At 44.9% G+C, this 16,952-nt stretch overlaps 1 protein-coding gene across 1 annotated transcript in view; it reads right to left on the bottom strand.

Annotated features, from left to right (window-relative positions):
* Positions 1–16,952, bottom strand: part of AOAH (acyloxyacyl hydrolase) — a 220,879-nt gene that overhangs the window by 13,460 nt on the left and 190,467 nt on the right. The window contains exons 16-19 of the mRNA XM_003788590.3: positions 9,025–9,197; positions 2,675–2,733; positions 2,536–2,595; positions 786–882 (exon numbers count right to left, since the gene is read on the bottom strand). Coding sequence (XP_003788638.2) covers positions 786–882; positions 2,536–2,595; positions 2,675–2,733; positions 9,025–9,197 — 389 coding nt within the window. The remainder of the gene's footprint in view (positions 1–785; positions 883–2,535; positions 2,596–2,674; positions 2,734–9,024; positions 9,198–16,952) is intronic.

Consider the following 16,952-nt stretch of genomic DNA (forward strand, 5'->3'; position numbering starts at 1 on the left):
TGCACTGTTTTCATTAGCTTTTCATTAGCTTCATCTCAGCTGGCAATCAACAGAGGCTTTCCTCGTGTATAAAAACTGCTTAGCAATGAAAATGAATCTGGAAAGATTATAGTCAACAAAAACAACTTTTCAGAGTCGGGATGTAAAGAATAAATGAGTGGCTCTGGTAATCATGAGTGGTTTTGTGTGGTCTCTCAATAGTGACTCCGGTGTTTGGACAGAATGCTAGAAAAGAAACTCAGTAATATTCTTTTTAGAAAGCTGGGGCATGGGTTGTTCACTTTGTCACAGGCAGGGCCTTTGGTCCCTGCCCTAGAGATTGGGATTGGGCCCATTTTGTATGGAGTCTGGGAATCTGCAGTGCTACTGAGTCCCTGTGTAATTCAGTGCCCACTATGAGAGAGACCCCCTTCTCCCTCATTTCTGTTACATCCTTCTTTACCCCTTAGGTAAGCAGGGTGTTGCTAACCTGGCTAGAACAAGTTAAAGATTCTATTAGCCTGCAGGTTCCTGGACCAAAGCCCTTCCCAAATGGTCACTGGTCTATCTTTGCAGCGATTCTAAAATGTCAGTCAAGTAAGGAGATGATGCTGAGCCCCAGCCTTCTCAGATAGAGTCACACGGTCCTTTTATTTCCACCCTGAAAGCTAGTCGGGCGTCAGAGCAGGCTGGAGTGACCCTGCCCAACCTGCAGCCTGCTGGCTCATGAACCCATTACCCAGGCAGGCTCTAAATGGTAGCTGCTGCTTTATTGTTTGTCATTAACTCTAAACCAAGCCACTTACTTTCATGGAAGGCAAAATCCATGTAGAAAAGATCGAAGTTCGTAAATTTCTCGCTGGTTGCAATTTTTTTCAATGTGTTGGAGAGTTGTTCCGCTCTCTGAGTACAAGGAAAACAGGGAGAATTCCATGAAACCTCGACTTTGACTTTAGAGAGAGAATTCAGGCAGAACAAATCAATCAATCAATAAATCTTCCCCACCCTACTCCAAATTCATTTCTCCAAGCCCTCGGCAGGGAGCAGCTCTGCACATTAAGTTATATTCAGTTTTCATATGTTTATTGGCCATTTCTCTCTCTTCTTTTGAAAAGCTTCTGTTTATGGCTTTTGCCCACTTTTTAATAGGGTGGTTTGTTTTTTTCTTCCTAATTTGCTTAAGTTCTTTGCAGATTCTGCATACTATGTAATAGCCCTTCATGAGATACATAGCCTGAGAACATTTTTTCTCACTCTATAGGTTGTCTATTCACTCTGCTGATTATTTCCTTTGCAGTGCAGAAGATTTTTAGTTTAATCAAATCTCATTTATTTATTTATGTTGTTGCTGTATAGCTGTGACTCAAGTGTTAAAAAGGTGATCGATGTAACCCAAAACATTTGTATCCCCTTAATACCTTGAAATAAAAAAAGTTCTATTCATGCACAAATGGTGAAAGAACATACGGTAAATGGTAAAGTTCATCAGGAATCAAAGCACTGCAAATTAAAGCAACGAGATAGTACTTTTCCACTCTTGGGTTTGGCAAGATGATAGGGTAGAGATAATGATGATATCAGATGTTATGGATGGGAGAATGAGAATGTCATTAGTTTAACCTGTCTAGAGAGCAATTTGGCAATATGAACCAAATCTTAAAACACAGGCATGCCCTTTGATCCAATAATTTTTCTAGGAATTTTTCATGGAAATAGAGATGCACACAAAAACACACATCTCTAAATATATGGGTCTTCATCACCTTTTAATGCTATTTATCATGGTGAAAAATTGGAAACAACCTCTACATCCAACACCAAAGGATGAAATGAATCAGACCGGGTATGCTTTAAAATGGTTACAACATCGTGACGTTGAGAGATAATTTGTGGACATTGAAAGGTGCAAAAGGGTGCATCCTCATACTGTGTAGGCAAAAATCAAATATTTGTGGAAATGTTAATGGAAAGCTATACACACATTCTGACTTTGGGTGGTGGAATTTGGGGTGATTTTTATTATTGTTTTTGGGCTTTTTGTGTTCCCCAAGTTTTTTAAAATTGAAATATACTTTTCTAAAAAAATAATCAATACATCTTTTATAAAGAGATTACTTGCCATCTGTGAAAGGAATGCAGGCCATTTGTTTGAGCAATGGATTTCCGCAGAGAAGGGAGGAAGGTCCTTATTTACCTGCAAGGAGCTCCAGCCCTATGAGGGCTCACCTCACTCTGCTCTCTCCACCGCTACAGCCATGCTTAGGATGATGACCCTTAAAAGTTGTGTGTGGGTGGGTATACACACGTGTGCACACAGGAGAGAGACATGCACACACAGATACAGACAGTGACTGAGAGATACGGGGAAAGGGACAGGGAGGCAGAGGAGGCAGGGCATATACATCTGGGCCCCTCAAGCAACCTGGCAGTTTGGTTTTGTTATTCACCAGCTCGGCACCCCTCCCCCTGGCAGAATCCCATTCCGAGTGAAAACTCTGCAATAAGCACAGGGAAAGAATGATCAAAGTTGTCATTAAAGGCCTGTGACAGTCCTACCTCTGAAGTGAGAGTCCGCAGCGTCTTGTTGGAAGACATCCAGCCGTGGCAGGGGCTGACCTGAGATGAGGAAAACACTTTGATCAAAGAGCAGCAGGGCTGGGGGTCCGGGCCTGGGAGTGAGTTGGTGAGGGCTCACCTGGAGGCAGTTCAGGAAGGAGTACATCTGCGCATAGGTCACGTCTTTATTCAGCTGGCCTGGAAAACAGAGGGGTCTGGTATGTCACGTGCACTCAGCTACAGCAACATTTAGGGACACTCAGGGTGACCTTGCCTCCCTTCCAGGGGTTGCCCTGATTTGTCATTCAGCGTTGCTCTCAAGAAAGGCCTCTGCTTTCCTCCTTTCAGAGTGCCTAGAAATTCAGACCAGGGTTAGGGAGGGGCCCTCAGGAGTTTAGTCCCAGGTAGAGCCCTGGCGTGGGCTAGGACAGGGCCAGAGGAGCTGGCTTCATCTGGACTCCAGGCAAAAGGAGTGCAGGTATCCCATGGCGCGAAATGGACCAGAATGCTGTGAACAGAGCACTTTGCTGTGGCTTTCTCCTGGCAGTGGTCTGAATTGCCAAGTTCCTGAGGCTCACACGGAGCATTCCAGGTGGCAGTTCACCAAACCCTCCTTTCCAAGTTTATGAAACACCCAGGTCTGACCCAGTTGTCTCATGCTGAGGACCTGGCAGGACTTTCTAAGTATCTAAAGCTCTGATCATGCAGTGCCCTCAAGTTTGGGGAACTGATGGCCTCCAAGAATACATGGGGGGCCCTGGGGGTGGGGTAAGCTTGTACATTATGTCTCCCTTCCTGCTACTGGATTAAGGGGTGCCCAGTGGTTATCTTATTTGAGTCCTAATTAGTAGATGAGTCCCACGCTTGGTTTTGGGGCCAGTTATAGAGGTACAGAAGAATGAAGAGGAATGTACCACATGGGGTGCCATCCAGTCCTTCCCGACCTCAGCTATACACTCAGAATCTGTGGGGATTATTCTCTCTCCCTCCCCGCCTCCTCCAGCGTATCCACCCTCAGAGCCAACCTAGGTCCCCCCAAATCTCAGATTTGAATGACTGAGGCTGTGGCCATTAACACTTTTCACACTCCAAAAAAATAAAGGAAGATAATAGGAACACTCTCAGAGTGAAGAGAAAGATTGAAGGTGATGGGACACAATCTTATTTTTCAGTTAGACCGAAAGATAGATTCAATTTTCTTGTTATAGAGGAAAAATATATTATCTACCCGTATGGGTGAGTGACTCCCAGGACTGGAAAGCCACAGGCTCATTACGGCCGTCGGCATCACAGTGACCCCCCAAGGCTGTCTTCCACACAGGCCTCTGCGGCTTCACGTTTTAGATGAATCCTGAGCCCCTCTTTGCTGTTCTGCTCGGGCCCATCACGGAGCCCTGCGTGCCACCTTCCCCCAGGACTGTGCTCCCACCCACTAAGGCTTCTTTCCCTCTATTTTTTTTGTTTGTTTGTTTTTCTTTGCTTTTGTAATTTCCTTTCTTCCTGAATATGTTTCTGCCTGTGTCCAGCCCACTGCAGTGATGGACACAGTCAATCTCCACTGCCCAGCCTGGCTCCTCCATGCGTCTGTGTGCCTTAGCTCCTTCCCACTAGGGGGCCTGTCACTGAGCCACCGGGTTGCAGCCTTCCCCCTGCCTGCACCCTGGGAGGATCCAGCTGGCCTTTCCTTGGTGCCTGGTGGCCACATTGCTTCCTCGCTGGAACTGGAACTTTATAATGGAATTGAGGTAGCATGTCTGGGGCCCTGCTGCCCAGCTGGGCCCAAGATGTCCCCTCACCCTGACAGGTGGCCTCTTTCTCTTTACCCTGCTCAGTGGCTATGGTCTCTTCAATCTGAAAGGAGGTGGCCCCTCATGTCTGACCACGAGCAGCGCTCTGGCACCCTCCCCTCCCCACCTTCCTGCCTGGATTGCTTTGCTGTCCAGAGGGGCTGGAGTTTGCCCCATGTAAGAAATGGCTCCTCCGTGGGGTTGAAGCCCATCTCAGCCTCTGTCCATCCTGCCTTACTCCCGCTTCCTGCTGGCCTCCTGCTCGGTCTGTCGTACCTCAGAAGGAGGCCATGAGGTGCCTCCTCCTTCCAGACCTTCTCCAATCCCTCTCCCTGTTCTCTCCATCTCTGCCATTCTGGCACCGGCTCCAATGGGCCCTGCTGGTAAAGGGAAAATCTGTAGTGTGAGTAGCTAGGTGTGCCGAACAGGGTGTGGGCACGTGAGGTGCAGTTAGAAGGTAACTGGGAAAGGTGTAATGAGATGGTCTCCCTTCTCTCTGCTCTTTCTGCCTGTTAGAGAGAGGGTGGCCCTGGTCACATGGAGGACTGTCAGGTGTGCTCGTGACGGTGGTCACATGGAGGACTGTCAGGTGTGCTCATGACAGGCTTATGGTGTAAGGAAAGGAGGAGAGAAAGTGTTTCTTAGGCCTTTTCCCCTTCTTGGCACTCTCAGTTGGCCACTCACTTTTTCTTTTTTAGGCATTACCTTTCAATCGCTATTTCTTTATGTAATGTTTTCACACTGAGGAGTCCTGGTATAAAGATCCCAGCTATATGGGGGACATGCAAACAGGTTGTGTCTGTAACTCCCTGGGCAGAAAGTTAATCTGGTTAAGAAAGCTGATCAAGAATGCCCAGGGTGGTCGGCCTCTGTGGCTCAGTGGGGAGGGCACTGGCCCCATATACTGAGGGTGGTGGCTTTGAACCCGGCCCCAGCCAAACTGCAACAAAAACATAGCTGGGCATTGTGGCAGGTGCCTGTAGTCCAAGCTACTTGGGAGGCTGAGGCAAAAGAATCGCCTAAGCCCAGAAGTTGGAGGTTGCTGTGAGCTGTGACACCACGGCACTCTACCGAGGGCAATAAAGTGAAGAATGCCCAGGGGCAGGTTGAGGGACTGTCCCATGGTGGTCAGGAATTGTCAGAGACCAAGGAACCACGGGTGTATGTGCACACATGTGTATGTGTGTGTGTGTGTGTACTTGGGAGTCAGTGGGCTGACCCGGTAGATGTCATAAACTCTGCCGATTAAAGGTCACTTTTCTCCCAGCCGGCTAGAGTGGCAGTTTGTGTCTCAGGAATCTGTAAGTTCTTTAGGGTCTTTGGTACTTATTTTATTTGGGGAAGACAATTGAAATCTTAGGCACCATAAAAGCTCAGTACCAACAAATCAGTGACACTTCCATGAAATACTATCTGAATGTATTAAAACCACATAAATTCAGATGAAGAGAAAGCCAGTAATAGGATATAAACTACGAGGTATTTTAAAAAGACATTTGGTTTTGAGAGTAATTGGGGCAAAATTAAGTTGCTGCTGTTGTTGGTTTGCTGAAGGGCCCTCAAAGAAGGCCACTTGCAATCTCATTTATATCCACAATCTCTGGCCTCTTCACCACAGTCTAACCCTCTGGACAGCTCCCACAGTGACCAGGGCTTGTGTCCCTGTCATGACCACTTGTCAGGCTCTCTGTGCCATTTTCTCCTATGGAGTTGGCTTTTATCTTTTATTCGAGGAGAAGGACTCCACCTTATGTCATCTTTACCCAGAAGCAGAAAACAGGTATTTTCAACATATTTCTGCAATGACCACCTTCCTCACAGACTGCGGCTGAGAGGACTCATGATTGGCCAAGCTCGACTTTTCTCAAAAGATCTATGTAAGCAGAATCCTAATGCATGAGGCTCTCTGGTAATTTCCTCACAAAGACAATAAGCTCTCCCCAGGAGAGATTTTGGGGTGTTCCAGCCCTTGGTAGCCAGTCACTGATTGGGTGATGATTCACAAACACAGCTGAAGAGGAGAGAGGTGCCAGAAAGGGAGTGGTTCCCGACTCCCGACTCTCAGTCAGGAATGAGGCGGGCACCTGGGCTTCCATTATCTGCTGGTTTCATGCTGTGGCATTAACCTTCCTAAGCAGAATGGTCAGGCTGACTCCCTGCCTGTCCTGCTGAGAGGCAAAGGAGGCAGCAGAGTATCACCAGACAGGGGCTCCCTTCAACACCTCTGCTCCTGGAACTCTTTCCTAGTCTTTAAGAGGGGCCACAGTCAAGTCATCTAAGCTCAGATGCAGAAGTACATGGCGCCCTCCTGGCGCCCTTACTGTTTCCTTTACTGGCATAACCCTCAGCAAGGTGTCCTGGGAGTCAGACTCGAGTGTTTGGCTATTGACTAAGATGAGATATGCTCTAACCTCCGCAGAGCAACCAAACCCTTGAGGCTGGTCCAGCACTGACCTTGCTTCACTGCTGGTTCATGTCTGGTGGGAATGAAGATGCAAAGATGGGGTTGGGAATGGGGGTTGGAAGAGAGAAAGCAAGAGGCAGTGGCCCCCTCTCCAAGTCTCTCCTTTTATGTGAGTCGTGAGTCCTGCCAAAGGAGAAACAGGGAAGGTGGAAAAATCCCACCCACATCCCAGTCTTTCTAGGAAGGACCCTGATGCTTCATTGAGAAATTTATAATTTTTTCCCCATGGCAACCAAGCAGCAGGGATAATTTCGGATGTGAATAATTACTTTAAAAACAAATTTAAGATGGTTTCAATTTTCTCTCAGATTGGATTTTTTTCAAAACTAGGGTTGTTTATATAAAACAAACTTATTCCACCTTCACCTTCCTCCTCTTTCATGCTGTTAAATGCTGGTGTGAAGTTAGTGGCTCAAGAAAGGCCACTTGGGGAGGACAAGGTGAAGTCTAGACTGGAGTTTCTCAATCCTGGCACTACGGGCATTCTTGATTATGGGGCTGTCCTGTGTATCAAAGTCAAGGTCATGTCCCTGATGGTGTGACAAAGTAAATTGGGAGCACACTTCTCCTGCCTCCAACTTTCCCCAAGCATTTCTTAGCATGGGAGAAATTTAGCAATCTGGAAGAATCTGTTGGGGGCAGATGTACAATTTTCACATCCAATGGCTCAAAGAGAGATTCTTAGCCCAAGTTGTCTCTTATGCATGCAAGGCAGCTCAGAATGGAGTGCAGCTCTCTTGTGTGTGATCATATGATGATTTCTGAGGGGCACAGGCAAGCCTGCATGAATGGGAAGAATGTGCTTTTCTTGGGTGAGGCTGGACAGCGTTTCGCTTGGGTAACAATATTTGTGCTAGGTTTTGATAACTCAAGAAAAAAATGACTTCAGCTTCATTGATGGGAAGCCTGGGTATCTACCAACATCCCCCTGGTGAAGAGACCAGAGCCCTCAGAGAGCTGGTTGAAGGCCCCCTACTCTTTTCTCATGTGGGAAAGGGTGGATTTTCTCAGGGAGAAGATAGGGGTTGGGTGCAGGACTGCAGGAGGAAGACAAGAGAAATTTTAAGAAGTTATTTGTGCAAGGGAAAGCTCTTGATTGTCTTGAGTGTGACATCTTGCTCTCTACCTGCACCCTCTAAGGAATGAATTTTGGGTCTTCCCCTTTGAATTTCTAACCTGACTCCTAAGAAGGTGGTTGGCTATCCAGCACATTTTAGCTTGGGTTTATCTTAGGAGGTGGTAGAGGAATTCCAGGGAAGGGGAAGCTCCTTCTTCAGGTCTGACTGACACAGGTACCATCAGCATGGGGCTGAGGCCTAAGACCCAAGTTGAGCACTCCCTGTTCCCCTTCTCTGCCCAGTTTTCCTCCTGTGACACTTATTACCTTCGGACATACTTTTGAGTCTCCCTCCCACTGGAATATAAACTTTATGTAGACAGGAATTTAGGGCTATTGTGTTCACTGCTGTTTTTCCTGTACCTAGAACAGTGCCCAGCATATAGCAAACACTAAATAAACATATTCTCCCCTGAAACACAGAGAACAGAGCCCCACTTCACCCAGGGTGAGTGCACAATGAGCAAGGCACCATTTGGCCAGCTTCCTTAACCTGAGTCTTACCTTTCTTGTCTATAAAACAGAATTACCATAGTTAATGAAGACCTCTCAGTTCCAAGGACCAGCACGGCAGTCCTTCCTAATGTGAATAATTGCCACTTTTACATTGTTTGTACCATATCTGGAATGTTAGAACCATTGTTAGAAGTTTCTGGGGGAACTTTAATGCCTTCCAGAGCAAGGGTCCCCAAGACTGTAGAAGCAGAAAGTGAGCAGGCTGGAGGCTGTGTTCTAGAGAATTCTGACTACCCAGGTGGCTTCTCGCTGTTGAGACTTGGAGAAACCCCTCTCTTTGATTCAGGCTTCCTGTTTCCCATTTGGGTTTTCTGAGCTCATTCTGCATTTCACCTTCTGTTGCAGGAGTCTCCTGATTTATTCTCTTATCTTTCAGTTTTTTCTAATTCTTAATTAAATATTACTGCCCTTTCTGGCTTTGGAGCCAATTCTGCCAACCTCTGAATAATGACGTTTAGATACAACACCTGATACTTGCCTTCATCTTCTTTGCCCATGTTCTGTGACAGCATTTTAGGCATATTTCTACTTGGTTAGAACTATATACACATTGAACTAAATACATACTGACATTGTTAAAGAGTAAAATATCTTCAAACTGATACCGAGAGGGTGATATCTGTTGTGCAAATTATCCCAGAGAAAGGTTCCATCTGGTAAGCCGTAAAAAATAACATGGCTGCCATTGGGCAGGTGGGCATTGAGGTACTTCAGAGTCTGCATGACATTGGAGTACAATTTCTCAGGAGTGGTCATTTCTGGAACTGGGTCAGCTTTCCTGTTGGGGGAAGAAACAGAAAATATCTTAGGTGATTATAAAGATAGATACATGCAGTTGCATACAAATATAAGATACAGCCTCTACACGCATACACATCCAGGGACAATGTGGTGGTTATTGGCGTTACTTGTAAAATATTCCTGGCTTTCCACCTTTCTGGCACATGGTCAAATTGTACTTCCAAACTCCTTTGCAGTTGGGTGGACCATGTGACTGGTTTTGACCAATGAGTTGTGAGCAGAAGTGACATGTGTTATGTCTGGTGGTGACAAAACCTCTAGCATGTTCTTTTTCTTTGCCATGGGCACAGAAAGTATTCTAGATGGCTGCTTCATTAATCTGAACTGGAACATAGTGCTATGGTGATCCTTGGTGGACAAGTAGTGTGAGCCAGAAGTAAACATTTGTTGTTTTATTTCACTAGGATTTTGGAAACCATTTGTTCCTGTAGTGTAATCTTCCTGTCCTGACTTACACACAGTTAATGAAACAAAAGTGGTTCTATATTGCTTACAATTATTTGACACTTGGTCTTTAAAACTTTCCCCAAATAATACAGTCAGGGAACCAGAGTGTCACTGAGAAATAAAGTTATATTATGTGTCCACATTAACTATATCTTGCTTTCATCCTTCAGTTTCTATACAAATTTGGATTTTCATGCATTCCCTGATAGACTATTCCAGGCTATAGCCTGCAACAACAGTTGCCAACAAACAATTCCATATTGCATCACTGTCTTTATACAGCAGGGTTTCTGCTCCACAGAGAATATTTGAATTTTTAAATTATATTTTCTCTTCTTATTTTGTAAACATTAATAAAACAGAAAAAGGAAGTGCTGAAGGTAGTTATAAGAAGGACAGACCTAAAATCAGAGCATGATAGGGCAAAAGTGGAAACTGGACCAAAGGTAGCAAACTTTTGACCTCAATTAGACATTCATTGAATTTAAGATGACTGACTTCTTTTCATTGGTTTGGTAAAGAACAGACATAAGAAATATGTAAAATACTAGGAAACATCATTTGATGGTTAAGTTTAAAAATTTATTTATTTAAAATTATATTTAAAAGGCAAGGTGTAAACAGGGGTGCCAGCACCATTTTTGGTGTTAATATATGACTATTATTGTTCATTTTTCACACAATTGACTTTTGTACATACTTCCAGAAACATACTGAATTTTCTTTAAGTAAATTTATTTCAGGTTAATGTGAGGGTACAACCATCCAGATCAAAATATTTGATTTGTTAGGTAGAGTTCATCTTGGGTGTAGTATATACCGAATTTGACTTTGGATACTAACGTGCATTAACCTTGGAGAAGAACACAGATTTTTCTAAGGTTTCCATCTACTCTGCAGGCTCTAAACTGTCTGGTGCCATCTTAAATGGAATAGTTCAACAGAGTTGTTTTCTGTTTTGTGTCTTTGAAATTCCAAATTTACCTAATGATCTTGAGTGGGTTGAATAGTGTCCCTCAGAATGTGACATTATTTGAAAATAAGGTCTTTGCTGATGTAGTTAAGAAATGTCATAATGGATTAGAGTGAGCCTTCATTCAGTGATTAGCATTCTTACAAGAGGAGGAGAGGACACACAGACACTCAAGACACTGGTCATGGACAGATAGAGGCAGAGATTAGGGTGGAAGAGAAGAGCTGAGAGCTCAGAGGGAGCATGGCCCTGCTGACACCTTGAGTTTGGACTCTCAGCTTCCAAAATGTGATGGAATAAATTTCTGTGTTTCAAGCCACCCAGTTTATGGCACTTCATTATTCTAGCCCCTGGGATCTTAATATAAATTGCAAACCAGATAAAGTAAGCCTGTCACTTGGAGGCCATACACAGAGTATAAATGATCTGGGAAGAGGAAACAGAAAGAGGCCTCTGGGGACAGCCACTATTGTTCAAAGGCAGCTCCTAAATGGGCATTGGCAAGCACTATCTTTTAGGGGGGCAAACTTTCATAATCTGTCAAAATTTAAAGTTGGTTTGCCTTTAACTTTTATCCCTGAACTTTGGCCTTGGGGAAGTTATCCTGTAGTAACATTTCCACAAATGGAAGTAGAGTAAAACTGGAAAAAGCAAAAATGCCTACGTATGTACACCATGGCACATCTATGCAATGGAACAGCCATTAAAAATAATGAAATGACTAGATTTAGTTGGTGGTTGCACAATGTTCTAAATGCCATTGAATTGTTCCCTAAAGAATGTTTGATTTTACATTGTGTAAATTTTGCTTCAATAAGATAAAAAAAAAAAAAAAGAATGAAGTAATTTGTATGGGTTAACATTGAAAGACAGCTAAAAATTATTGTTTTTATTTTTATTTTTTTGAGACAAGGTCTCACTCTGTTGTCCAGGCTAGAATGCCATGGCATCAGTCTAGCTCACAGCAACCTCCAACTCCTGGGTTCAAGTGATCCTCCTGCCTCAGCCTCCCAAACAGCTGGGATTACCTGCACCCACCACAACACTCAGCTATTTTTTATGTAGATATGGGGGTCTCACCCTTGCTTAGGCTGGTCTTAAACTCCTAAGCTCAACGGATAATCTCACCTCAGCCTCCCAGAGTGTTAGGACTATAGGCATGAGGCACTGCTCCTGGTCAGCTGAAAAGTCTTGTCGATTGCAAAGAACAAATTGCAGAACAGTATGCATAATACTATTTCATTAATAAGTCTGTAAGTTAGAATTTGTGTATAAAAATCTGGATGAAAATATTTGAAATTCTCTTGCTTGGAGCAGGATGGTTGGGAGTGATTATGGGGATGCTTTCATTCCCTAAGTCCTGTATTATTTGAACTTTTCACAATAAAAGTTATTTTGTAACCAGAGAAAGAGATTCCCATGTCATTTTTATTCTTCCTTCTAATATGAGGGGAAAAACTGGACTGCACTTAAGCTTTAATGGGACTGATGACAAACATAACTTTACGTCATGTCTCCTCTACCTATCTGACTTAGTCAAATAAAATCACCTCCCAGATTGGCTGCTATCCAGAAGGAGGCAAAGGTCATGTGGGCCAGTGTGTGGCAAGCACCATGTCCCCATACTGAGGGCAGGGTGGAGTGGGTCTGGAGTTTTGTGGGTAACCAGTGGGATGTTAGTGGTGGTTGGCGTACGGGCCTCTATACTGTCTCCTGCATTGCTTAGACTTTCCTAAAGAGGGAAAAATAGAGATCTGACTTTTACAAAACTCAGTATATAAAACTGCATGCTAAATTCATGGTTTTCACTGCCATGAAAAAAAAAAGTACTACTTTTTGCATAAAATCCCTCTAACCTGCATAAAGAGCATTCAAGAAGATTTGAGAGTAGGTTGCTCCCCTACTGGGGCAGAGGGTAGGCTTTGGCTTGATCTGTACAGCCACAAAGGCAAAAAGAATCCAGTTTGTATGGGGGATTTAGGCTGCCGTGTGGGTTTATTCAGATCAAGAAAACACATTCGGAGTTTTATATTCACTGTGTGTTTGAAGTGCGACAGCAAGGGGGCCGTGAAAGGCAAGTTGGGAGTCTCTATCTCGTCTTTTGTCATTGGCAAAGCTCACACACACTGCCTGTTAGCTTTCGCCTTGCCACGTTCTTTCTTTTTTTTTTCTGCTGATACAACAGCACTGTGGCACAAAGCAATTATGCTGAGTTAATACTCTCCAACCACATAAAGGCAAGATAAGTCAAGATGGAGCAAAGTTTCCCCAAATCCCCACTGAATGATTATTTTCTTGGTTAGGAACACAATCCTGATGATGAAAGAGTCTGAGCTAATTTGTGCTTATGAAAGGGCACCCGCAAACTAAGCGAGCCTAGTCAGACCGGCTTATTGCTAAGTGAAATCAGAAAGGAAGCCTTGCTGGCTTGTGGAACGCTCCCCAGTTGCCTTTGTTTCTTCGTGCCTGGCTACGTGATTTGCCGTGTGCATCGTCAGTGAAGTCCTTTAGCCTGCATGGCAAAGTCCGCTGATTCTTAAATCAGACCAAGGCGAAAGGATTTGTGAGACAAGTGCTCGGTCACCCTTTCCAGATGATAGCAGGTGCCTTCTAACTTCCGTCCCTGAAAAATCCTCAATGGCCACTTTGATCCATTTCCTCTGTTGAGTTTTGGGAGGACTTAATGTTAGGATTAAGAGGTTTGGGAGCTATCTCTTAGGTCTCTTCAGTGTCTTCCAAAGGCTGAATGGACTGGGATGAAGGCATTTTACCCTTTTCAACACAGATGTTTGGGGCACCTGCCTCCTTGGGTTTGCCTGCCTGCCTCACAGCCCTGGTACCCTTCTCACATGCCAGCAAGCTCACCCCAGACACTCGGCTGGGTGGGTGAGGGGTCAGGAGTGCCTAGCTAACAGAAACAAAATGTGAAAACCAGCCTGAGGATGTGATGGTCACACCAGGGAGACTAAGGAGAGAGAAGTCAGTGCCCACTGCCGTGCTCTCACACATGGCTGGGCTCAGAGCAGGTGAAGCGCCCTGCCCCTTAGGGTGGCTCCAAAGCCTGTCCTGTCCTAATGAATTGTGTCTGATCATGCAAAATAAGCTCTTGGGTGCAGGGCTGGCCGTGGTCATTTCATTACCCTGGCAGGTAGGCCAGGCAGATTTTACCAGGCCGATACCAGAGAGAGGTGCCCCACTCAAGGAAGAAGGTGAATGGTCTCAGCAGGAGAATCAGCTTCCAAGGACCAGAGCTCAAGCCCAGAGACCTGCGAGATTGAGAGCTCAGATCTCATCACAGCTGGCAATCGTGTACCTGAAACATCCAGGTAAGAGGGTTAAGCCCTTCTCTACGTGTCACTTAGTTGTAATCACATCACTGGGCTCCCATCCAATCCTCTCAGAGAGACATCTTGACACAGATTGGGATGAGGACTCCCATTATATTAGTATATGCATAGAGATACAGGGGAAGTCCCTTAAAAGTGGGTGTGCCCTGGAACCTGCTGGGTGGTCGGAAATTCCTTATGTTCCCTTTGCCACCTCACCCCCATCCCCCGCCCCATGCCTCTGACTGAGCAGGCTGAGAGAGAAAGTACCTCTGAGCAGCACGAGTGCTGGCCATTTTCTTACCTGCTGGTTTTTCTACCACCTGAGTGGATAGCATAAATTGCTTCCCCCCATTGCCCTGGAAGGTGTGACCTGTCAGCAGCCTGGCCAGCTCCCCCTTAATGCAGGGCTGGTTGGCTGCTTTGGGTGTAATCACATCAGCAGTGCATGCAAGGAAGGGTTGAGGGCAAGGGGCACAGACCACATGTATGGGTGGTCTTGGCTCTCTCCATTAGGTGAAAAATGTGCAATTTGTAATTTCTGTATCTATTATAAAAAATGGAACCATGTCAATTAATGTGGCTAGTGTTAGATGCTTGTATAATTCTATCACATTTCCAGCAACTGTAATATAATATTCCTTCCAAGAATGTCACGTTGGGATGTTGGGGAGAGGTTGTCTTTATGATCTGATATACTGAGGCATTCCCATTTCTCACCATTGCCTCTGCTAGCTAAAGGTTCTGCTGCTGTAGCTCATCTGTATCTCTGTTTCTCAGAATTCTTGTTTCACTCACATTAGATAGTGTTTGAAGATGGTCCTAGGAAAAGCCCAAGGCAGCTGAGGTAGCTTAAATCAAATGGAGTAGGGTTATGATGAGAAAGTTAGGTTCTCTATAGAATCTTTCTTCCTGAACTCCTGATGCTAAAAGCTGTGTCCTCCAACCATGACCTTCATTCATTTAACAAGTACTTATGGAATAACTACTTGAGTTTAGAGACTGGAGAAAGAAGCACAGAAATGCATTATCATTAAAAAAAGGAAAGAAAAAAGTCAAGCAAATATCCTAAAACTTGTTCCAGGACAGACTTACGTAACTCCTGGCTGGCTTGAGCTTTTTATAAAATCTCTTTTCTCATTTTGGGATTTCTACTCCACCTTGACATTCTGGCAGATGGGGAGGTGTAGTTGCCATCTGTCTTTATTTTTTTAACCCCTCCACAGGACATTGCAAAGTGGGCACCACAGGGACATCCCACACAGCCAGCTCTGTTCTTTCACCCAAATGCATGGTGCTTCTCTGCCAAGTTCTCCAGCAGAGGAGAGGCTGGCACAAGTCTCTGGCTGACGTCTGCCTGCCCTTTGGCTCTTTGGAAAAAGAAAAGTAGGACAGGCTGGAGGACCTCTGGGTATGCAGGTTGGGCTGGAAAAATACAGTTTCAGGGATTTTGGCTTTTGGAGTCAGAGTCTCTTGTAAGAGAGTCACATGTAAGTGATGGTGTCTTTACTCAGTGTAACCGGTCTGCTGTCTATGCCCCTCTGGAAGGATGTGATCTGGGGGCTGGAGGAGTGTGGCCTGGTCTGACCATAGGTGTGCTCTGTTTCATGGGTGGGGAGGATCTGGGGGTGCTGGGGCTGAAGCACAATGCTTCTCCTTCATACGTTCCTTGAGGTCAGAGACTATGGCCTCTTTGCCATTGTATCCCAGAGCCTGGTACATCACGGATGCTCAATACATACTTCTAAGAAGTGAATAAGTAGAAGAAAGCAAATAAGGCTAGCATGGACTGGAGAAAGAGCATGGAGTTTAGATGGAGAACAAGACTGGCTCTCAGGCTTGCTGCTCAAAGGCAGTATAAGCGAGTTCAGCACCCTCATCTGTGAAATGGAGACAATGAACCTTTCCTCTTAAGGCTGCAGTGGGGATGAAATGATACAGAGTGACATAGCTCTTGGCCCATGGCAGGCCTTAAGAGGTATTTGCTATTTACTAAAAGGTCCTAGGTGGCTTGTCATCGATGTAGGGATAGGGGTGTCCAGCTTGTAGTCTTGGCCAGCTTGGGGTTCTGAGGTTGAGCAACAACCTTGGTTGGTGGTAGGATATTCCCAGGGATAGAATTCATAGCTGTGATATAACTCAGGACATACTCATTTGTTGTGAGTAGCCTAAGGGATGAAAAGTTAATGTCTGGCACGTAAGTATCTCTGGATCATGGTGTGGGGTCTCTTTCCTGAACTTGCTCCACTGAGTATGTCTGCATCCCCTAAGCCATCAGAGTCCCATCTGTGAGGGCAAACACACTTTGATATCATTGAACTTTGTTTGGAAAGCTTGATGAGTGAAGTATAGAAAAACAAAGGGTGGGCAGTGAGCAGAATGACCCCTTCCAGCACCACTTGGGTTGGAGTCCAGCCCTGTCACTAATCAGCCCTGGTGCCTGGTGCATGTCCTGTAATCTCTCTTGGTCTTACTTTTCTGTTTCCTAAAATCATGGGTGGGTGGCTCCTGGGGAGTTGCTCTAAATTCTGTCTCACTTTTTCCCCCGACAATCACAGGACAGATGGTGTCTATACATGCATTACATTCTTAGGAATTTATACACAGATTTGAGACACCTCCCCAAATGTTGTAAGGGAACAAGGCATTCAATATTTTGAAATCACTACTGATATTACCAGTTCAGCAAAACTATTTTCTTGCTATGGGCACGGCATAAATAGGATTGGTTGTGAGTGATGTGCAGTTTCTTTGCAAATGTTCCAAGTCTGTGCTTCCAGCCTGTCTCTGCCACGCAAGAAAGTATAGTGCGTCAGAATATGAGTGTGATAAGTGTCCTTATGGGGTAACTGTGCTTCTGTCTTATTTTATTTAAGAAGTCACAATGCATAATATTCGATCCTTTGTTGATGGTAGATATTCCCTGTGATACAATTCATAGCTGTGATATATCATGACATACTCATTTGTTGTGCCATCCAAACTG

Source organism: Otolemur garnettii, unplaced genomic scaffold (assembly GCF_000181295.1).
Source record: "Otolemur garnettii isolate 467f Iridium unplaced genomic scaffold, OtoGar3 scaffold00028, whole genome shotgun sequence".
Lineage (NCBI taxonomy): Eukaryota > Metazoa > Chordata > Mammalia > Primates > Galagidae > Otolemur > Otolemur garnettii.